This window comes from Mastigoproctus giganteus, chromosome 12 (assembly GCF_048544385.1).
Source record: "Mastigoproctus giganteus isolate SK-2022 chromosome 12, ASM4854438v1, whole genome shotgun sequence".
Classification (NCBI taxonomy): Eukaryota; Metazoa; Arthropoda; class Arachnida; order Uropygi; family Thelyphonidae; genus Mastigoproctus; species Mastigoproctus giganteus.
This window is the reverse complement of record NC_143586.1, coordinates 10860179-10882270: the sequence shown is the minus strand read 5'-3', so window position 1 is coordinate 10882270 and position 22092 is coordinate 10860179. Positions and strand designations below refer to the sequence as shown.

General features: G+C 39.3%; 1 protein-coding gene across 1 annotated transcript in view; it reads left to right on the top strand.

Moving 5' to 3' along the window:
* Positions 1-22092, top strand: part of Dnaaf5 (Dynein axonemal assembly factor 5) — a 124709-nt gene that overhangs the window by 9255 nt on the left and 93362 nt on the right. The window contains exon 2 of the mRNA XM_090386606.1: positions 20928-21138. Within this exon, the coding sequence (XP_090242732.1) occupies positions 20928-21138 (211 nt within the window). The remainder of the gene's footprint in view (positions 1-20927; positions 21139-22092) is intronic.

The window sequence follows — 22092 nt, the reverse complement described above, 5'->3', positions numbered from 1 at the left end:
TTTCTTCACTTTGCTGTCAGTTATTACAAAATCGCTTAGCTCCCTGTTTGATAAAATTCTGGCACTCCCCTCATTGAATAACTCCTCACGTGTGAATGTAGATGCAGAATACTCATTCCGTTTATCAGCCGAGCATGATCATCAATAGTCAATCCATCTATGTTAAGTGGTCCAATCTGATTTTTCCCTTTCCTTCTAGAGTTTACATAAGTAAAGAACCCTTTGCTGTTTTTCTTTGCATCCTTTGCCAAGAATTTCTCGTAATCTGCCTTCCCCAGTCTAACCTCCTTTGATTACGAAAAATGGACTTGAATACAAAATATTTTATATCTGCCATAGGTTTCTGTATCACCTGATACTTAATAGGCATCCCATACATTTTTCTTCTCTGCCACGAGCCTCATTAGTTCATCTGACATCCATTTAGGCCAAAACCTTGAACAGTATTTCTTAGTTGGAATTAAAAGCCTAGTAGCCTCCAAAATTAAGTCCCTGAAGGCTTCCCATTTTGAATTCAACATTGGTAACATCATCAGTTGATCCCACTGTACAGAATTTAAAAACTGTCTGAGACCCCTGTAGTCACCCTTACTGAAGCAAAAGCCCTTCCCTTTAGCCTCGATGGTAGTTGCATTAGCATCAGTAGAGGCATATGATGCAAGAAAGCAAGCTTATGCAGCATCAGCCAGAAAAAAAAAAAAAAAAAAAACCACTCCCATTTCACCTATCTGTTTGTTCCAAATACCTGTTCAGCTCAGCCTTAAATTTATTTAGGCTATCAACTTCCACAACAAAGGATGGAAGTCTGTTCCACCAAGCAACTACCCTCTGGCGAAAGGCAAACTTCCACACTTCTATCCTACATCTGTCTTTCCTCAATTTGAATTTTTGCCCCCTCAGGTGATTATTCTGAGCAAGAGGAAGAATCCCATCAGCATTGAGCTTGCTCAAACCATTCAAGGCTTTATACACCTCAATCAGATCACCTCGCAGGTGTCTAGTCTCCAGACACTGTAATTTGCAAAACTTAAGCCTTTCTTCGTACATCTTTAAGTAATTCCAACATCAGTAGATTATGATCATTGTCACTCAGTGTTTCCTTTATCTGTAAATTTGTAATGCATGAATAATCACTGCTGATAATCAGATCAAGAGTATTACTCCCTCTGGTTGCCTCTTGAACATGTTGCTGTAGAAAACAGTTGCGCAATAAATCCACAAAAGTATTGCTAGTGTGTGAGTGACCAATCCACAGGTTCCAGTCAATATCTGGAAAGTTAAAATCCCCCATTATATGACATTCTGATTTACTGGCCCACTTTATTTCTCTGCACAATTGTTCACTATACTCTTCAGATTCATTAGGCCTATATAACGCACACCTACTCTCATTTTTCCTTTCCCAATGCTTATGTCACACCAAACAGACTCAGCATTGCATTGTCCACCAACTTCAATTGGATGCACTTCCTTAGATTTTGTATTTCTTAACAAACAGCATAACCCCTCCTCCCTTCCTGCCCTGTCTATCCTTTCTGTACACATTGTACTCCCCAAATTCCAATTCTGCATAGGCGCCTCCGTAGCCAGGTGGGAAGGAGCAGCAGTGCGTAGCACACGCTTCTTGATTAGACCGGGGTTCGAGCCCGTCACCACCAAATACGGAGGATGCGGAAAGGTCAGGAAGGACCACCGCATATTCACGGAGCATTATGGCCTTAGTTGCTAATGCTCCTAAAAACCAAATAACAACAACTAATAACAACCAATTCTGCACTGCTTATGTCTGTGTGACACTACGTCTCTGATATCCCAACAATATTTTCCTTTGATGTCTTGACTAGCACTTCAAGCTCATCAAATTTATTAACTATACTCCTAGCATTGGTGTACATGCATGTGCACCTGTTTCTACTCTTAGTTACCCTAACACAGCCCATGTATTTATTTGTTCCACTATGACTCCCAGCAGGCCTGGAAATCTCCATTTGTCTTGCTTTCCAAACTGCTGCTCATTGTAATAGAAGCAGTGCAAGAATCACTTTTGCCTCTGCCTCCGGCCACTATTAATCTTTTAATCTGTGTATCCCACCAAGCTAGCAGTTTTCTGACCCCCCCAACACTGCCTCGATAACATCAGTAAATATTCTTGCACCCTTTCTATTTAATTGTAACCCATCCCTGTGGAAGCAGTCTCTCCTGTCAACAAGTACAAACCAGGCTGAAAAAAATTCAGCCTTGCACAATCTCTTCAGGGATGAATTGATCGACAAGGCTCTCATCATATATTCCCTCCTATCGTGTCTGGGCAGAATTGCAGACACTTTCACATACAACCTTGACTCGCGACTTTTTTTTAACATTGACCTGTACATGCTGAGCAAATCAGCAGATCTCTTACTCCTAATGTCATTAGTTCCAACGTGTACAACAATATCACCTTTTGTGCTCTAAAAAGATGGTATCTGCTCTAAGCCTTCATCAACTTTTGCCCCTGCCAGACATATCCTGGCCCTGTTCCACCTATCCTTCGTGCATAGTATATTCCCCCTCTCCTTGGCAATAGAGTCACCAACAAGGACTAGTTTCTTTGGGTCCAGTGAATTCTGCGTTGGAGATTGCCTGTGTGTTGCCTGATGCACAGGAGTGAGCTCTGCCATTGAGCTGGGCAGCTGAGAGCTTGATTGGTACCTCATTAATTTCTTCGAGGCATCGCTTTGTAGGATCTGCTAATTGCACACTACTCATTTCTGGTTTGTATGTGCTTCTTTGAGGATCAAGGCCAGTTATGTCTGATGTAATGATCTGCAGGAGAATGGCTGACCCATAGGCATAGGAAACAATATTTTGCGAACCCTCTTTGCATGCTCATTAACATATTAATGATTTTGAGGTCACCACAGGAATTTTATTGACAAGTTCTGTATTGAAGTGCATTTATTAGTGTCTTCACATTGTAGTTTGTCTATATTTTATGAACATAGTGGTGATGGATAGTTTTAATTTCCTGTTATGCAAAAGAACAGTTTTTGACTTTGTTGTGAGGGGACAGTGAAGAGGTACAATGTGTACCTCTAACAATTCTTTAAAAACTCCATTGATATCATGGTAGCAGAGTAGGCTTGGCCAAAACTTGGTTTCTTTTTTGATCGTAAGACATATTGACATTCTTCTCAACTAAGTGTTTCTGCTTTAGTCTTGAGGTTTGTTGCAGAGCTTCTTACAGATGTGATAGGCTAGGGCTTGCTATCTTGGAGCCTAAAATGTTGATGGAAGTGATATTCAGTTGTCACTGGTCAGTCAAGTGGACCACAGTTCAGTGTAGTGTAATCATTCTTTTACAACAGATTCTCTACTGGCACCTTTGCAGTGGTGGGACTGTTAGTAATCCTAGGTATACCTGTAAAGGATGCGAGGATACTTCGTGATCCTGTTGAGCCAGCTTTAGTGGGAAAACACAGACTAATAGATTAACAATAGCTACAGGCAGAGATGAAAATGATTCTTGCACTGTTTCTGTTGGAACCTGCAGCAACCTGGAAAGGCTGCTGCGGTTTTTGAATGTGAGGGGGGTTTCAAGGCCTGCTGTGAGTCATCATGAAAAAGGTAAATACATGGGCTGTGTTAAGGTAACCAAGAATAAGGACAGGTACATGTATACTTACATATACACCAATGCTAGGAGCATAGTTAATAAAATTGATGAGTTTGAAGTGCTGGTCAAGTCATCAAATGCATACATTGTGGGATATCAAAGACAGTGTCACTCAGATATAAGGGATGCGCCATTTGAGTATAGGGAGTACAATGTGTACAGAAGGGAAACACGGGATAGGTGGGGGGGTTATGTTCTTAGTTAAGAAGCACATAAAATCTAAGGAACTGCATTCTGCTGGCACATGTGGCCATTGCAACGTTGAGTCAGTTTGGTGTGACATAAGTACTGAGAAAGCAAAAATGAGAGTAGCAGTGTGTTATAGGCCTAATGAGTACAGTGATCAGTTGTACAGAGAAATAGTGGGCCAGTAAATTAGAGTGTCTCATAATGAGGAAATTTAAGTTTCTAGATATTGACTGAACGTGTGTGTGTGTCACTCGCACACTATCAAGTATTTCTAGATTTATTCAATGACTGTTTTCAACAGCAGCATGTTAGAGAGGCAACGAGAGAGTAATATTCTTGATCTGATTATCAGATTAAGAATATTATTCATGATTATTCATTAATTGTGAATCTGCAGATAAAAGAACCACTAGGTAGCAGGATCACAGTGTATTGATGTGGAGTTTACTTAAAAATGTAACAACCCTCATGGGTAAGGGTTTTAATCTCTATGCAGTGTGAGCAACTGATGACGGTACCATCAGGAAATTTTAAATAGGAATCATTCAAAGAAATAATTGTAGATACCACTATGCTTTTTCATACCAATTAAGAAATACCATTCAAGCCTTAGACTTAAATGGATGTCAGATGAACTAATGAGACTCATTGCAGAGAAGAAAAATGCATGAGATGCACATAAATTGTCATGTGATACAGAAGCCTATGATAGTTATAAGCTAGTCTGCAATTGAGTCACTAAGGATTAGGAAAGCTAGGGCAGATTATGAGAAATCCTTGGCAATGAAAAATGTGGGGACTTCTTTACTTATGTAAACACAGGAAGAAGGGAATGAATCACATAAGTTTATTCTATTGATGGTTCAACTGTTGATGTCTTGCTCAGGTTGCTGACAAGCTGATTAGGTATTTTGCATCGACATTCTCAAGGGTAATTCTTTAGGGGAGAGGATGCCAGAAGTTTATCAAACTCTACCATGGAGTTAAATGATTTTCTAATAACTGAGGAAAGTGGAAGAGAAATTCCTAAAGTTAAATGTAAGAAAGGCACCTGGGTTGGATGGGATCTATCCAATTGTATTAAGGGAGGCAGCAAAGGATGTAAGCAAACACTTAGCCATGATTATGAGACCATCCTTGGATTCAGGGTTGGGCCCCTGGACTGGAGACAGTAATAGTAATAGCTGTATAGTGCAAGGAAGCCATAGGCTTTTGCTGCACTGGCTGCAAAAAAAAAAAAAAAAAACTAGTTAAGAAAATGCAAATTATTTGCTCCCCTCCTCACATAGGTAACTATCCAGTTGTTCTTTGAATTTATTCAAACCGTCATCCTCAAATACCTGTGAAGCTAATCTCTTCCAGCAATCAGTGACTTGCTGGCTAAAAGAAAACTTCTTACAGTCTAGACTAAATCTCCTCCCCTGTAATTTGAATACAGTGAAACTTCTCCTAACGGACACCTCTCGTTAACGGACATCTCTCTCTACAACGGACATTTTCAAATTCCCCAACTCACCTCCATTGGTTTTAACGTGTTTTCAGCTTCTGTCTAGCGGACTTTCTCTGTAACGGACGCGGACAGGCAATCTGCACTGTTTCGTTTAGATTAGCACCTAATTTGATCTCCCCATAACGGACTGCGGGAGAGCTCATGGCCCATTTTCTAGGAACTTTTCTTCCACATATTGCCTCAATCTATTTTCTATTTCCGATTCTCTGAATTTTATCAAGGTTTACGTCGCGGTTGTAAACCGTTTTTCAAGAATTTTTAAAGCACGTGTAAAACTTCTGAATTCGGTGTGTGCAGGGGGCGGGGTGAATTTGGTCGGCCTTTCGTCTTTTGAGTTTCAGTTTTCAGTTTTGTCAGGGTCGTGTGAAGTGCACAATGTCTTCTCGTAAATAAACATTTAACTTTAAAAGATAAAGTCGAACTCATTAATGCATATGATCGGCAAAAAAATAGTGCTCGCAATCTCGCTGCAAAATTCAAAATCGGGAAGACGCAGGTAAGCGACATCCTAAAGAAAAAAAATGAACTGCTCAAACAATTTTGGCAACACGGAAATGATCACATTCAAAAATCATTCCCGAAAACTGTTGGACTTCAAATTGACAATGTTACGTACGAGTGGTTTTGTTGCGCACGTGCTAAAAAAATTCCCATTAATGGGCCTATTATTAGGGAAAAGGCTTTGGAGGTTGTGAAATCTATGGGAGTAAATGAGTTCAAAGCTTCTGTGGGATGGCTAGACAAGTTCAAAACTCGGCATAAAATTTCTTGGAAAACCGTAAGTGGTGAAGGTGTTGATACTGGGGTTGTAACAGAGTGGACCGTCAAATTGGAAGAGTTATGTCGTGATTTTGAAGCTAAGGATATTTACAACTGTGACGAAACAGGGTTGTTTTTTAAAGCTCTTCCTGAAAAAACAATGAGTCTAAAAAACGAAAAGTGCCAGGGCGGAAAAATTTCTAAGGAAAGCTTGACTGTACTATTGTGTACAAATATGCTGGGAAACTTTGAACAACCTCTTGTTATAGGAAAACCACAAAATCCTCGTTGTTTCAAGGGCATAAAGTTGAATCTTTTGAATGTTGACTGGAAGTCTAATAAAAAAGCGTGGATGACACGAGATATCATGAGCGAATGGATAAGTCACTTTAACCAAAACATGATTCGTCAAAACAGAAAAATTATTCTTTTCATGGATAATGCTGCATCTCACCCGCACATTGAATTGTCCAACATTCAAATCGTTTTTCTGCCACCAAACACATCTGCAGAGTGTCAGCCCTTGGATCAAGGGATAATAAAAAATTTTAAACTTCACTACAGAAAACGTGTTTTAAGACATCTCATTGCAAACATGAACGATGTAACGTGCGAGTGACCTTGCAAAGAAAATCAGCATCCTAGATTCGATTCAATGGATTTCCTCTTCAGAAACGCAATTAGAAAACAAACTGTCATGAACTGTTTTGTAAAGTCTGGCTTCTCAATCGCAAAAATTGAAGTTGTGAACAGCAATGTGGAGCACCAAGAAGAACAAGAACTTCAACATCTATTGATAATGTACGATACTTCCGCTACAAGTGACCCTGGCTACAAAGATATAGACTCGAACATCACTACAGAAGATGGTGCTCTAGATATCAATGACATTATCATCGATATTTTTCAAGAAGTTCCTCATGAGGATGAAGAAATGGAAGGAGGTCATTCTGTCGAAGAACATATTAACGACGAACCACCGATGAAAATAGAAGAAGCGCTCATACAAATCAATCGTTTAAAAATGTTTTTCGCCGCTGAAGAAGATACTGAAGGACTTTCGATGGTTTCTTCACTCCAAACAAATGTTGAAAACAAAATTATCAGCCGGAAGAAGGTGGAGAAGAAAATAAGTGATTACTGTATGTATTTTTCTTAAGATAAAGTCATAATATGCATAGCACAATTGTATGTATATTATTTACAAAAATATTGTGCAAAATCTGTATATAATTTAATTTAATTTTACATTAAACGTTTAATGATTTTTCTTTATCTCTTGTGTATGTAATTGTATATTTTTTACAAAAATATTGTTCAAAATCTGTATATATTTTAATTTAATTTTACATTAAACATTTAACAATTTTTCGTTCTTTCTTTTTTTTTTTCTCCCTCAGACTTCTTGTTAGCGGACACTTCTCTCTAATGGACAGATTTTCATTCCCCATGGCTGTCCGTTAAAGGGAAGTTTCACTGTATATGGCCCTTAATTCTGGAACTCTTTATAACAGTGAAAATTCTGCCTTCATTTTACTAACTTCTGTTAGGCCTTATAAACCTTGATCAGGTTCCATCTGAGGTGCCTGGTTGCCAAGCTCTGCAGCCCACATAATCAGTCTTTCCTCATATGGTTGCCCTTTTGCTGATCACACCATGTAAATTGCTCATCTTTGACCCTTTCAAGAAGCTGTATATATTTTATCAGATAAGATCTCCATACTTGAATACAGTTTTTTCCAATTTCTGTCTCACAATTGCTTTATACAGTGGGATTATGAACTCCCTATCTCTACTGGATAATGTTTGATAAATCAGTGATACGGCACCCATGGGCTTTCCTTTTTGCCTGTTTACACTGCTCAGAAAATTCTTGATAGGCACAATATGGCTTATGTAGCCCTTGCACCAGAAACTCCCACAACAACAACAACAGAAAACTTCATATCTGCCCATATCATAACTCTCAGATTCCTATCTTTCTATCTGTACTGTTTTTAATTCAACCCCACCAAGTGTATAATTTATTTTGGGGCTAACAGACCTGTTAGCTTAACTTCTGTTCTAGGGAAAATAACGGTGTCACTGGTTAAAGAAATTATGCAGGACCATCTTGACAGGAATGTAGTTATTCTTCAGTTACGGCATGTGTTTGTCAAGGGGCAAACACACGTCTGACACAGCAGTGCGTAACGCACGCTTCTTGATTAGACCGGGGTTCGATCCCGTCACCACCAAATACGGGGATGCGGAAAGATCAGGGAATGATCACCGCATATTCCCGGAGCAATATGGCCTTAGTTGCTAATGCTCCTAAAAACCAAAACCAAATAACAAACAACAAACATGTCTGACAAATTTGATTGGATACTATGATGCAGTAACAAAGGAATTGGATGCAAAAAATAATTTTTATATGTTATACTTGGATTTTAGGATGACGTTTGATATTGTTGCACATAATAGACTGCTGTACAAATTGAAGCAGAGCAGTGTAGCATAAATGACAAGTTACTGCTCTGGATAAAGGGATGGTTGAGTGGGAGAAGACAGAGTTGTTATCAACAAACACTGCTCTTTGTGGACTAATGTTATTGGTGAGTTCCTCAGGGTTCAGTACAGGGCCCATTGTAGTTTCCTGTATTTATTAATGATATTGATGAAGGTAAATCAGGCATAACTAACTTTATGGATGATACGAAGGTGGGCAGGGTGGTTAATGACTGTATGTTACAGTAGCAGGCTTGAAAAATTGGGCAGTTGGGCTAAGAATCGGCAGCCAAGGTTTAACATTGACAAATACAAAATACTGCACGTGGACAGCAGTAATCCCAAGTTAACCTATCAGCTACTGTATGTGCTACTATACTCAGGGTAGTGGAAAATGAAAAGACCCAGGGATAATTGTGCAGTTAGATATGAAGTTCTCTGAGCAGTGCAGACAGGCTGCCAGGACTGCACATCGGGTTGTTTCAGTGATATACAAGATTTTTGCTATCGGAGATAAGAGGTGATTATTCCACTGTATAAGGTCATGCCACATCTTGAGTGCTGCCTACTGGTCTGGAGGCCTCATTTTAAGAAGGATGTAGAGCTGCTGGAGCAGGTAAGAGAATGGCAACATGGTTGGTGAGGGAAACAGAGGATGCTCTTATGGAGGAAGGCATCAGTTCTGGAAATTGCAGTCTGGAGACTAGGCATGTGTGAGGTGTTTCATGCTTTGAATGGGCTGAGCAAGCTCAATGCTAATGGGTTTCTTCCTCTTGCTTAGACTATTATTAATATTATTAATAGCCATATAGTGCAAGGAAGCCTGAGGCTTACACTGCACCCAGCCAAAAAAAAAAAAAAAAAAATTCTGAATTACCCTGAGAGAGAGAGAGAGAGAGAGAGAGAGAGAGAGAGAGAGAGAGAGAGAGAATCACCAAGAAAGAGAAGAATGATGATATCCAGCTCAGGACCCTGTGTGTGCCAAGCCCATACCCACCAGATGAGAGCCCCTGGGGTTGCTATGCACATGAGGGGACATAAATTTAAATTGAGGAGGGATGGATGCAAAATAGATGTGCAGAAGTTTGCCTTTAGCCAGCAGGTGGTTATTGCTGGAACTGACTTCCATCTGATGTTGTGGAAGTGGACAGTTTGAATTAAATTCAAGGAAGAACTAGACAAACTGTTGGAGGGGATGTATAAGTGAAATCGGAAGGTTTTTTTTTTTTTTTTGTCTAATGCTATATAAAGCTTGCTTTCTTGAATTATTTGCCACTACTAATACTCAAGTCTTGAGACACTGTACCTAGTATACTGGAGGCAAAAACCCTGGTGTGAATTAATATTTGCAGAAATCGAGGTACACTGTATGCACCACACAAATGCTGCCCCTCTGTCTCACCAGGCAGTGCTAGGCAATACATGATCATTCAGTGAAATACTGTCACTTTGCGTATTAGTAATGGCCACATGGTGCAAAGAAGCCTATGATTTTTTGCTGCACCATCCAAAAAAAAAATAAAAAATAAAATAAAATAATAAGAATAAAAAAAATATAATAATAATAATAAGAAAATTAAAAAAATAATAATAATAAAAATTAATAAGAGAAAAGGAAATGGACAACCTATGCATTTCCCTCCTCACTTAGGTAATTATCCAGCTGACCTTTGAATTTCCCCAGACTGTCAGCCTCTACCACCCATGTAGGTAATTCCACTTCTCCTTCTAGTAATTTATAACTCACTGGCTAAAATAAAACTTCCTGCAATCCAGTCTAAACAACTCCTCCGCCCGTAACTTTAAATTATCACTCCTAGTTCTAGAATCATTTGTACCCGTGAAAATTTCATCCTTATTCATTTTGCTTATGCTTCTCAAGCTTTAAACACCCCAATCAAGCAGAGCTTCTAAAGTGGTCTAGTTCCCAAGCTCTGCAACCCACATATTTGAAGTTTTTCTTCATTTGGACCCCCTTTTGCCACTCTCACCAGGCGAGTTACCCATATTTGGACTCTTTCAAGAAGAACAATGGCTTTATTTAGGTGCAGTCTCCATACTTGAAGACAGTATTCCAAGTGTGGCCTAATAATAGCCTTATATAATGGGATTATGACATCCTTATCTCTACTAGCGATTGTTCGATAAATCATCGATAGGACACCATGGGCCCTCCTTGCAACCAGTCTGCAATGCTCTGAGAACTTCACATTTGACCGTATCGTAATACCCAAGTCCCTTTCCTTCACTACCGGCTTTAGTTCAACTCCTCCAAGTGTATAAGTTATTTTGAGGTTACTGTCTCCCAGGTGCAATACCTTACACTTTGCTGGATTAAAGCATAGCTACCATTTTTCTGACCATCTCTGAAGTCTATCTAGGTCATACTGAAGAAGCTCTGCTTGATGGCAATCATTAACTACTCGACCAATCTTTACATCATCTTTAAATTTAGACATCATGCCCTCTATCCCTTCATCGATGTCATTTATGAAAATCAAAAACAACAATGGTCCTAATACTGATCCTTGGGGAACCCCACTTCTTACCTCAACCCAATCTGAGGAATAACCATTTATCACAACCCTCTGCCTCCTGAAGCAGAGGGTTGTGTTAAATCCTCTCCCTGAAGTCACCCTGCTATCTATCTAAGGATCTTCCCTATGATTCCAGTCTGTTCCAGCTTATTAAGCTGAAATCCAAATAAACAACATAGAAATTATTCCCCAAGTCCAGCTCTTGAGTGACCCTGTCAAAATAGTTAACCAGATTAGTTTAAACATGATTTTCCCCTTACAAAACTATGCTGAGTATCCTTCATTTCTATCTAAGTGAACCTGAATTCCACCCTTGATCATAGTCTCCATGATTTTCCCTACTTCTGAAGTTAGACTAACCAGCTGGTAGTTCCCACTTATTTGAGTAGTTCCCACTGTATTGGAGATACTTGTTATTGTTATTTGGTTTTTTTTTTAGGAGCATTAGCAACTAAGGCCATATTGCTCTGGGAATATGCAGTAGTCATTCCCTTACCTTTCCGCATCCTCCATATTTGGTGATGATGGGCTCGAACCCCGGTCTAATCAAGAAGCATGTGCTATGCACTGCTGCTCCTTCCCACCTGGTTACGGAGGCGCCGTTGGAGATACATTCACACTTTTCCAATCCAACGGAATCATTCCCGTGTCCAGTGATACTCTCATAATTAGCCTCAATGGTTCAATGCACTCACTTGACACCTCCCTTTATATTATAGAGTAAATGCTATCAACCCCAGGAGCCTTACTGCCCTGTAGGCTTGAAAGTTTTTTCATTAAATAAACTTGTGAAATTTCAACATCATTAATTTCATTTTTTTCAACTTTACTCCCAGAATTTCTCATTGATGTGAATGGTTTTTTTTCTTTAAAAATCTTTTAGATCTGTTATTGTAGGCATGAAGTGGTAAAATACAAGTTTAGTCTCCAGCACAAAACTCAGACAACCCTCATATTTTTCATACATCATATTGTAATATGAGTGACATATTCTGAAGTCATGATGGACATCATGGTGAGAAGTTAAGGTTTGAAAATGGCAGAAGGTTATCAAATTGTAGCAGGGTGCTTAATGATTTTGTAATAGCTAAGAGCAAAGTGGAGGAGAAATTGTTGAAGATAAACATAAGAAAGGCACCTGGGTGGATGGGATCTATCCAATTATATTAAATGAAGCGGCAAAGCAACTAAGCATTAGCATTAGTAGAGGCATTTGATGCAAGAAAGCAAGCTTATGCAGCATCAGCCAAAAAAATAAAAAAATAAATAAAAAATAACCACTTCCACTTCACTCCTCTGTTCGTTCGAAATACATGTTCAGCTGAGCCTTAAACTTATTTAGGCTATCAACTTCCACGACAAGGGATGGAAGTCTGTTCCACCAACCAACCACCCGCTGGCTAAGGCAAATTTCCTCACGTCTATCCTACATCCGTCTTTCCTCAATTTGAATTTATGCCCTCTCAGGTGATTATTCTGAGCAAGAGGAAGAATCCCATCAGCATTGAGCATGCTCAAACCATTCAAGGCTTTATACACCTCTATCAGATCACCTCGCTGGTGCCTAGTCTCCAGACACTGTAATTTGCAAAACTTAAGCCTTTCTTCATAAGAGCAAGCCTTTGTTCCATTCACTAATCTTGTTGCCCTTCTCTGTACTCGTTCCAACAGCTCTACATCCTTCTTAAAATGAGGCCTCCAGACCTGTATATAGTACTCAAGGTGTGGCCTTACCATTGTCTTATACAAGGGAATAATCACCTCCTTATCCCTGCTAGAAAAATTCCTATATATCGTCGACAATACACCATGAGCTACTCTTGCAGCCCGTCTGCACTGCTCAGAAAACTTCATATTTGTCTGCACAACCACCCCCAGGTCCCTTTCATTCTCTACCACTGTCAGTGTAGTACCACAGAGTTGATATGTTGCTCTGGGGTTGCTGTTTCCCGTATGTAGTACTTTACATTTGTCAATGTTAAACTTCATTTGCCACCTCTCAGCCCATCTACTCAACCTTTCCAGATCCTGTTGCAGTAGCATAGTGTCAGTAGTGTCCTTGACAACCCTGCCTACCTTTGTGTCGTCTGCAAACTTGGACATTAAGCTTGATATACCATCATCAGTATCATTTATAAATACAGAAAACAATAATGGACCCAATACTGAACCCTGAGGGACTCCACTAATAACATTAGTCCACGATGAGCAGTGTCCATTGATTACCACTCTCTGTCTTTTCCCCCTCAACCCCTTTATCCATAGCAGCAATTTGCCTCCAATGCCACACTGCTCCAATTTGTGCAGCAGTCTTCCATGTGCAACAGTATCAAAAGCCTTTCTGAGATCCAAGTATATAATATCAAAGTTATTCCCTGCATCCAGTTCTTTTGTGACTGCATCATAGTATCCAATCAAATTGGTCAGGCAAGACTTCCCCTTAACAAAATCATGCCATGTCTGAGCTATAACTTAAGTCTTGTCTAGATGATCCTGCAGTACTTCTTTAACCAGTGCCTCCATTAATTTTCCTGGAACAGAAGTTAAACTAACAGGTCTATAATTACTTGTGTCGCCCTTTGATCCTCCTTTGTGAATTGGGGTCACATTTGCACATCTCCAGTCCATGGGTACTTCTCCTGAGTCCAAGGAAGCTCTCATAATTATGGCTAAGGCTTTTCTTACTTCCTTTGCTGCCTCCTTTAATATAACTGGATAGATCCCATCCACCCCAGGTGCCTTTCTTGTATTTATGTTCAACAATTTCTCCTCCACTTTACTCTCAGTTATTACAAGATTCTCTAACTTACTGCCAGAGTTGAATACACCTCTGGCATTCCCCTCGCCGAATAACTCCTCATGTGTGAATGTCGATGCAAAATATTCATTTAGTTTGTTAGCTACCTGAGCAGGATCATCAACAGTTGACCCATCGATAACAAGTGGACCAATCTGATTCATCCCCTTCCTTCTAGAGTTTACATAAGTAAAGAACTCTTTGCTGTTTTTCTTTGCATCCCTTGCCAAAGATTTCTCGTAATCTGCCTTCGCCTGCCTAACTTCGTTTGTAACTTGGTTACAGATCAGCTTGTATTTATCATAAGCTTCTATGTCACGTGTTAATTTGTATGTATCCCATGCAATTTTCTTCTCTGCCATATGTCTCATTAGTTCATCTGACATCCACTTAGGCCTAAACCATGAACAATATTTCTTAGTTGGTATGTAAAGCCTAGTAGCTTCCAAGATAAGTTCTTTGAATGCTTCCCATTTTGAATTTGCTGTTGGTAACATGATCAGTTGGTCCCACTGTATAGAATTTAAATACTGTCTCAGTCCATCGAAGTCGCCTTTACGAAAGCAATAACCCTTACCTTTACCCCTAATGGTAGTTACCTCTTTGAGTAAATCCCACTTCAGCACACTGTGATCACTGCCACCTAGTTGTTCGTTTACCTGCAGATTCTTAATGCATGAAGAACCACTACTGATAATCAAATCAAGAGTATTACTCTCTCTAGTTGCCTCCCGAACATGCTGATGTAGAAAACAATCATCCAATAAATCCACAAAAGCCTTGCTAGTGTGTGAGTGACCAGCCCCCATATTCCAGTCAATATCTAGGAAATTAAAATCCCCCATTATAAGACTCTCTGATGTACTGGCCCACTCTATTTCCCTGTACAGTTTCTTATTATACTCATTAGAGTCATTAGGCCTATAGCACACTCCTACTCTTAATTTTGATCTCCCAATGCTTATGTCACACCAAACTGACTCGACACTGCACTGTCCAGCGATGTCGATTGGCTTCACTTCCTTGGATTTTATGTGTTTCTTAACTAATAGCATAACCCCTCCTCCCTTCCTATCCTTTCTGTAGACATTGTACTCCCCAAATTCCAGTTCTGCATTCCTTATATCTGTGTGACACCACGTCTCTGAAATCCTCACAATATCTGCCTTTGATGTTTTGAGCAATACCTCAAATTCATCAAATTTATTTACTAAACTCCTAGCATTGGTGTACATGCAAGTATACATGCACCTGTTCTTTTTCTTAGCTACCCTAACACAACCCATGTGTTTACTTGTACCCCGATGATTCCCAGCAGTCTCTGAACTATCCTGCATCTTATTTTCCAGGCTGTGGCTCATTCCAATAGAAGCAGTGCAAGGATCACTTTCACCTCTGCCAGTGGCTCCTGTTAATCTATTAGTCCTTGTATCCCCCCAATCTAGCAGTTTTCCGACCCACCTAACACTGCCTCGATAGCATTAGCAAACATTCTTGCACCCTTTCTATTTAAGTGTATCCCATCCCTGTAGAAGCAGTCTCTCCTGTTAACAAGTATAGACCAGGCTGAAAAAAATTCTACCCCTTGAGCCTTGCACAATCTTTCCAGGGCCGAATTGATCGACAGGGCTCTTGTCACATACTCCCTCCTATCGTGTCTGGGCAGAATTGCAGACACTTTCAAATTCAACCCTAATTCACGGCTTTTTTTCAACAGTGACCTGTACTTGTTAAGTAATTCCGCCGGTCTCCTACTCTTAATATCATTAGTGCCAACATGTATAACTATATCACTTTTTTTTTTGCCCTTAAAAGATGAAATTTAAAAAGATAATACAAATATCATGTATATATTTTTGTTGATGCTGTCGAGGCAGTGTTAGGTGGGTCGGAAAACTGCTAGTTGGGGGGGATACAAGGACTAATAGATTAACAGTAGCCAGTGGCAGAGGTGGAAGTGATTCTTGCACTGCTTCTATTGAAATGAGCAGAAGTCTGAAAAACGAGATGCAGGATATTTCAGAGAATGCTGGTAGTCATTGCGGTACAAGTAAACACATGGGTTGTGTTAGAGTAGCTAAGAATAGAAACAGGTGCATGTATACCTGCGTGTACACCAATGCTAGGAGTTTGGTAAATAAATTTGATGAATTTGAGGTATTGCTCAAAACATCAAAGGCAGATATTGTTGGGATATCAGAGACGTGGTGTCACACAGATATAAGTAATGCGGAACTGGAATTTGGGGAATACAATGTGTATAGAAAGGATAGACAGGACAGGAGGGGAGGAGGGGTTATGCTGTTAATTAAGAAACACATAAAGTCCAAGGAAGTGAAGCCAGTCGACATCGATGGACAGGGCAGTGTCGAGTCAGTTTGGTGTGACATAAGCATAGGGAAATCAAAATTGAGAGTAGGAGTGTGCTATAGGCCTAATGACTCTGATGAGTATAATAAGATATTGTACAGGGAAATAGTGGGCCAGTAAATCAGAGAGTCTTATAATGGGGGACTTTAATTTCCCAGATATTGACTGGATTTTGTGGGTTGGTCACTCGCACACTAGCAAGGCTTTTGTGGATTTATTGGATGATTGTTTTCTACATCAGCATGTTCGTGAGGCAACAAGAGGGAGCAATACTCTTGATCTGATTATCAGTAGTGATTCTTCATGCATTAAGAACCTGCAGATAAATGAACCACTAGGTGGCAGTGATCACAGTGTGTTGAAGTGGGATTTACTCAAGGAGGTAACTACCATCAGAGGTAAAGGGAAGGGTTTTTGTTTTCGTAAAGGCGACTATGATGGTCTGAGACAGTATTTAAATTCTATACAGTGGGACCAACTGATGATGTTACCAACAGCAAACTCAAAATGGGAAGCATTCAAGGAACTAATCTTGGAGGCTACCAGGCTTTACATACCAACTAAGAAATATTGTTCAAGGTTTAGGCCTAAATGGTTGTCAGATGAACTAATGAGACATGTGGCAGAGAAGAAAAATGCATGGGATACATACAAATTAATGGGTGACATTAAAGCCTATGATAGATATAAGTTGGTCTGTAACCAAGTCACAAAGGAGATTAGGCAGGCAAAGGCAGACTATGAAAAATCCTTGGCAAAGGATGCAAAAAAAAACAGAAAAGAGTTCTTTACATACTTGAACTCGAAAAGGAAAGGGATGAATCAGATTGGTCCACTGGATATTGATGGTTCAACAGTTGAGGATCCTGCTCAGGTGGCTAACAATCTAAACAAGTATTTTGCATCTACATTCACGCATGAGGAGTTATTCAGGAAGGAGAATGATGTAGGTAAAGTAAACATTGGCAGTGAGCTGGATGATTTTGTAATAACTGAGAGGAAAGTGGAGGAGAGATTGTTGAGGATAAACATAAAAAAGGCACCTGGGGTGGATGGGATCTATCCAGTTATATTAAAGGAGGCAGCAAAGGAAGTATGCAAACCCCTAGCCATAATTATGAGAGCTTCTTTGAACTCAGGGGAGGTACCCATAGACTGGAGATGTGCAAATGTAACCCCAATTCACAAAGGAGGATCAAAGGCTGACACAAGTAATTATAGACCTGTTAGTTTAACTTCTGTTCCAGGTAAATTAATGGAGGCACTGGTTAAAGAAGCACTGCAGGATCATCTAGACAAGAATTCAGTTATAGCTCAGACGCAGCATGGTTTTGTTAAGGGCAGGTCTTGCCTGACCAATTTGATTGGATACTATGATGTAGTCACAAAAGAACTGGATGCAGGGAATAACTTTGATATTATATATTTGGATCTTAGAAAGGCTTTTGATACTGTTGCACATGGAAGACTGCTGCACAAATTGGAGCAGTGTGGCATTGGAGGCAAATTGCTGCTATGGATAAGGGGATGGTTGAGTGGCAGAAGACAGAGAGTGGTAATCAATGGACACTGCTCAACGTGGACTAATGTTATTAGTGGAGTTCCTCAAGGTGTTGGGTCTGTTGTTGTTTTCGGTGTTTATGAATGATATTGATGATGGGATATCAAGTTTAATGTCCAAGTTTGCAGATGATACAAAGGTTGGCAGGGTCGTTAAGGACAATACTGACGCTATGCTGCTGCAACAGGATCTGGAAAGGTTGAACAGATGGGCTGAGAGGTGGCAAATGAGGTTTAACATCGACAAATGTAAAGTGCTGCATATGGGAAACAGTAACCCCAGAGCAACGTATCAACTCTGCGGTACTACACTGACAGTGGTGGAGAATGAAAAGGACCTGGGGGTAATTGTGCAGGCAGATATGAAGTTCTCTGAGCAGTGCAGACGAGCTGCAAGAGTAGCTCATGGTGTCTTGTCAATGATATACAGGAATTTTTCTAGCAGGGATAAGGAGGTGATTATTCCCTTGTATAAGGCAATGGTAAGGCCACATCTTGAGTACTGTATACAGGTCTGGAGGCCTCATTTCAAGAAGGATGTAGAGCTGCTGGAACGGGTACAGAGAAGGGCAACAAGATTAGTAAATGGAACAAAGGGTTGCTCTTACGAAGAAAGGCTTAAGTTTTGCAAATTACAGAGTTTGGAGACTAGGCACCGGCGAGGTGATCTGATAGAGGTGTATAAGGCTTTGAATGGTTTGAGCATGCTCAATGCCAATGGGATTCTTCATCTTTCTCAGAATAATCACCTCAGAGGGCATAAATTCAAATTGAGGAAGGACGGATGTCGGATAGATGTGCGGAAATTTGCCTTTGGCCAGCGGGTGGTTGGTTGGTGGAACCGACTTCCATCACTTGTTGTTGAAGTTGATAGCCTAAACAAATTTAAAGCTCAACTGGACAGGTATTTCGAACGAACGGAGGGGTGAAATGGGAGTGGGTTTTTTTTTTTTTTTGGCTGATGCTGAATAAGCTTGCTTTCTTGCATCATATGCCTCTGCTAATGCTAATGCTAATGCTAACTCTGCTATATTACACTTTTTCAGCATAATCACCAGACAAAATTACATATTTTTTCCCACCTCTCAATATACTTCTACAAGCCAGTTTTGTAGAAGGCATCTGACTGACCTTCAAACCATGACTTGGCAGCAGAAATCGTCTCATCATCAGCATTGTTTCCCACGAAGAAAGGATTTCAGGGCAGGGAAGAGGAAGAAATCCAAGGGTGCAAGATGAGGGGAATAAGCAGGATGTGTCAATATTTCAAACCCACATTCATGGGCATAGCATGCGAGAAATGTGCATGGACATTATTGTTGAACTTGTACACACCTTTTGATAGCGTTTCCTGTTTTTTTTCTTTTATAGCAGCATGCAGCTTTATGAAGAGGTTCAAATAATATTTGGCCATCATAATACAACTTTGTGAAGGTAATCTGTTAGTATTACACCACGCCGACAGCATTACCTTGCCAGCATTTAGTTGCACCTCTTCCTTTTTGGGGGTTTCGGTGATTCTGCATGCTTCTATTGTTTTGACATTTGTATAGTTTTGGGATCATAGTGATGGATCCAAGTTTCATTCATGGTGACTAGCCATGAAAACAACTCTGCTTGCTTTTCTTGGCACATCAACATTTCATGTGCATATTGTGCTTTTTCCTTCTGGTTAAGGGGTCAGAAGTCTAGGAACCCATCTAGTCACTTTGCTTGGATGAAACTTTTGATGGATGATGTTGTCCACAGATCCTGCACTAATTTGGAGCTCTGCATCAAATTCTTTGGTGATTTCCCAAGATTAATGCCTCAATTTTTGCAACATTGTTTTCTGTTACATCAATTGCTAAGTGTCCCGGGATTTCTTCATCATGCACTGGGGAAGGGTGTCGTCCACATTTGAATTGTTTACACTAATGTGTGACAATACTGTAACTGAGTAGTCTTCTCCATAAACAGTGACCATTTCTTTGTGGATTGTATGTTTTCCCTTGCAGAAAGAGGAACTGAATCACTGATCTGTATTCCACTTTAGTGTTCTGGTTAATAATGGTCGCTTGGCTTTGCCTACTATACATGAACATGTATAGTAGTATTTCCCAATTTAATTTAGCCATGGAACCTTTCATAATCTTCAAAAAATTATGGAGCCCTATGATCAACGTACCTCCCACTAGGTGCCTCCGTAGCCAGGTGGGAAGGAGCAGCAGTGCGTAGCACACGCTTCTTGATTAGACCAGGGTTTGAGGCCGTCACCACCAAATACGGAGTATGCAGAAAGGTCAGGGAATGACCACCACAGATCTCAGAGCAATATGGCCTTAGTTGCTAATGCTCCTAAAAAAAAAACAAAACAAAAACCCACTATAGTGTGTCCTATCGGTACAGCATAGTATGGCACTGCTAAAAGTTTGTATCATCTCTTATTTGAACAATATTACTTTTATCATTTCAAATTACATACATATATTCATACATTAATTTGATTAACATATGAACAAGCTGTGATTTCTTAAATTAAAATTATTATAAAAAATATTTAATTCTTTTTGAGAAACATTATTACAATTTTTTTAAGCCTTGAAATGTTATTCTAATGGTTTTTTCCCCCATATTTTCTTGCAGAACCCGCACTTTCACTTCACGTAACCCTAGGGTTTTGCAGAACAGCATTTGGGAAATGCTGTTATAGAGATTTCAAAATATCAAACAAAAAAAATTTCATGTTTTCAGGACTACTTCTGGATGAATACAAATCTTTTTTAATAGTTATAATTAAAAAATATTAGAATAGTTTTAATTTTTACACAAAATTAACATTTTTAAGTTCTGATTTTATCCCTGTTGAATTGAGGTTCTTTCTGAATGTCACATGTAATTACTGGAGTTTTGCAGTAACTGCTCTAAGAAATATAAGGCATGATAACAGTTTGGAATTCTAGTGAATGCAATAAGGACACTTATTTTTAAATTTTAAACATTTAAAGGAAAGTTAGAAAAAAATGCTCTCATTTTATTTTCAAGGTTGCAGTAAAGCTAAATATTTTATTCTTGATTTAGGTGCACTTGTGCAGTATGGTTGCAATACCTTGCTTGAAGATGTTGTACCTCACTTTGCACAACGTTTATTTGATCAGTCACCTGCAGTCCGATTATCTGTAGCATCTGCTATTGGATATTGGCTTCTTGAGCTTCGAGACCGTTATTCTTTCTTCCATAGGATGATACCTCTCATGCTAACTTGCACGTCTGATGATGTCCCCGAAATTCGGTGAGATGGTAAACATTGCAAATATGTATTAACTAAATTATATTTGGTGAATATTTTTAATGAATGCTTATTTAGCATATGAATATAGATTTTATATGTCCCTTTTTAATATATACATATCTTTGTTCTGTAAATCAGTAGCTCTCAAACTACTGAGATCTACGGACCCCTTCAAAAATCAAAAAAAAGTTTGCAGATCTCACATATATATACATATATATGCATTATGCATATATATATATATATATATAAACACATAACTCCATACCTCCTCTGAATGTTTTGTGGATCCCAGTTTGGGAAACGCTGCTCTAAATTAATCCCGTATCCTTCTTTACAACTTAGCATTAAAAGTATTTTGTCATTTAATTGATTGCATTAAAAGTATTTTTTAATTGTATTACCACATTATCTAAGTTATTCTAGCCTACTCAGATATTTATTTTCATCCTCTAATAATAAAATTCTTTAGAATATTCTGGCCCACTGAGATATATGGTTTTATATTTACCTGCATCATCTAGTGAATTTTTATTAAACTGCTCCTGGCATGGCCTGTATACCATACACCAATGTATTAACTTTTTATTTCATATAAATATTCCCTTCCCTTTACTTTTCTTTTTGTTTTGCAAATGTTTCTTCCACTGACCCACCTGTTAGAGTTGCCAAGGGGTTAGATTGGTATTCTTTCTACCTTTGACCTTACACATTGTTCTCCATTTCTCCCCCCCTCCCCTCCCCATCCTCAAGTCTTCCTGTACTATATACTCCATAAAATTTAGCCACCTTTCTTTCTCATAACATGCTCTGATACCATTGCCCTGTTTTAATGATAAGTGTATACTCCTATACCATTGCCAGGGCCTCTCTCTTTGCATGATTGGCTTTACAGCCATTTAACTACTTTTCTTTCTTATAACATACTTTGACATTGCCCTTGCAATGATATGT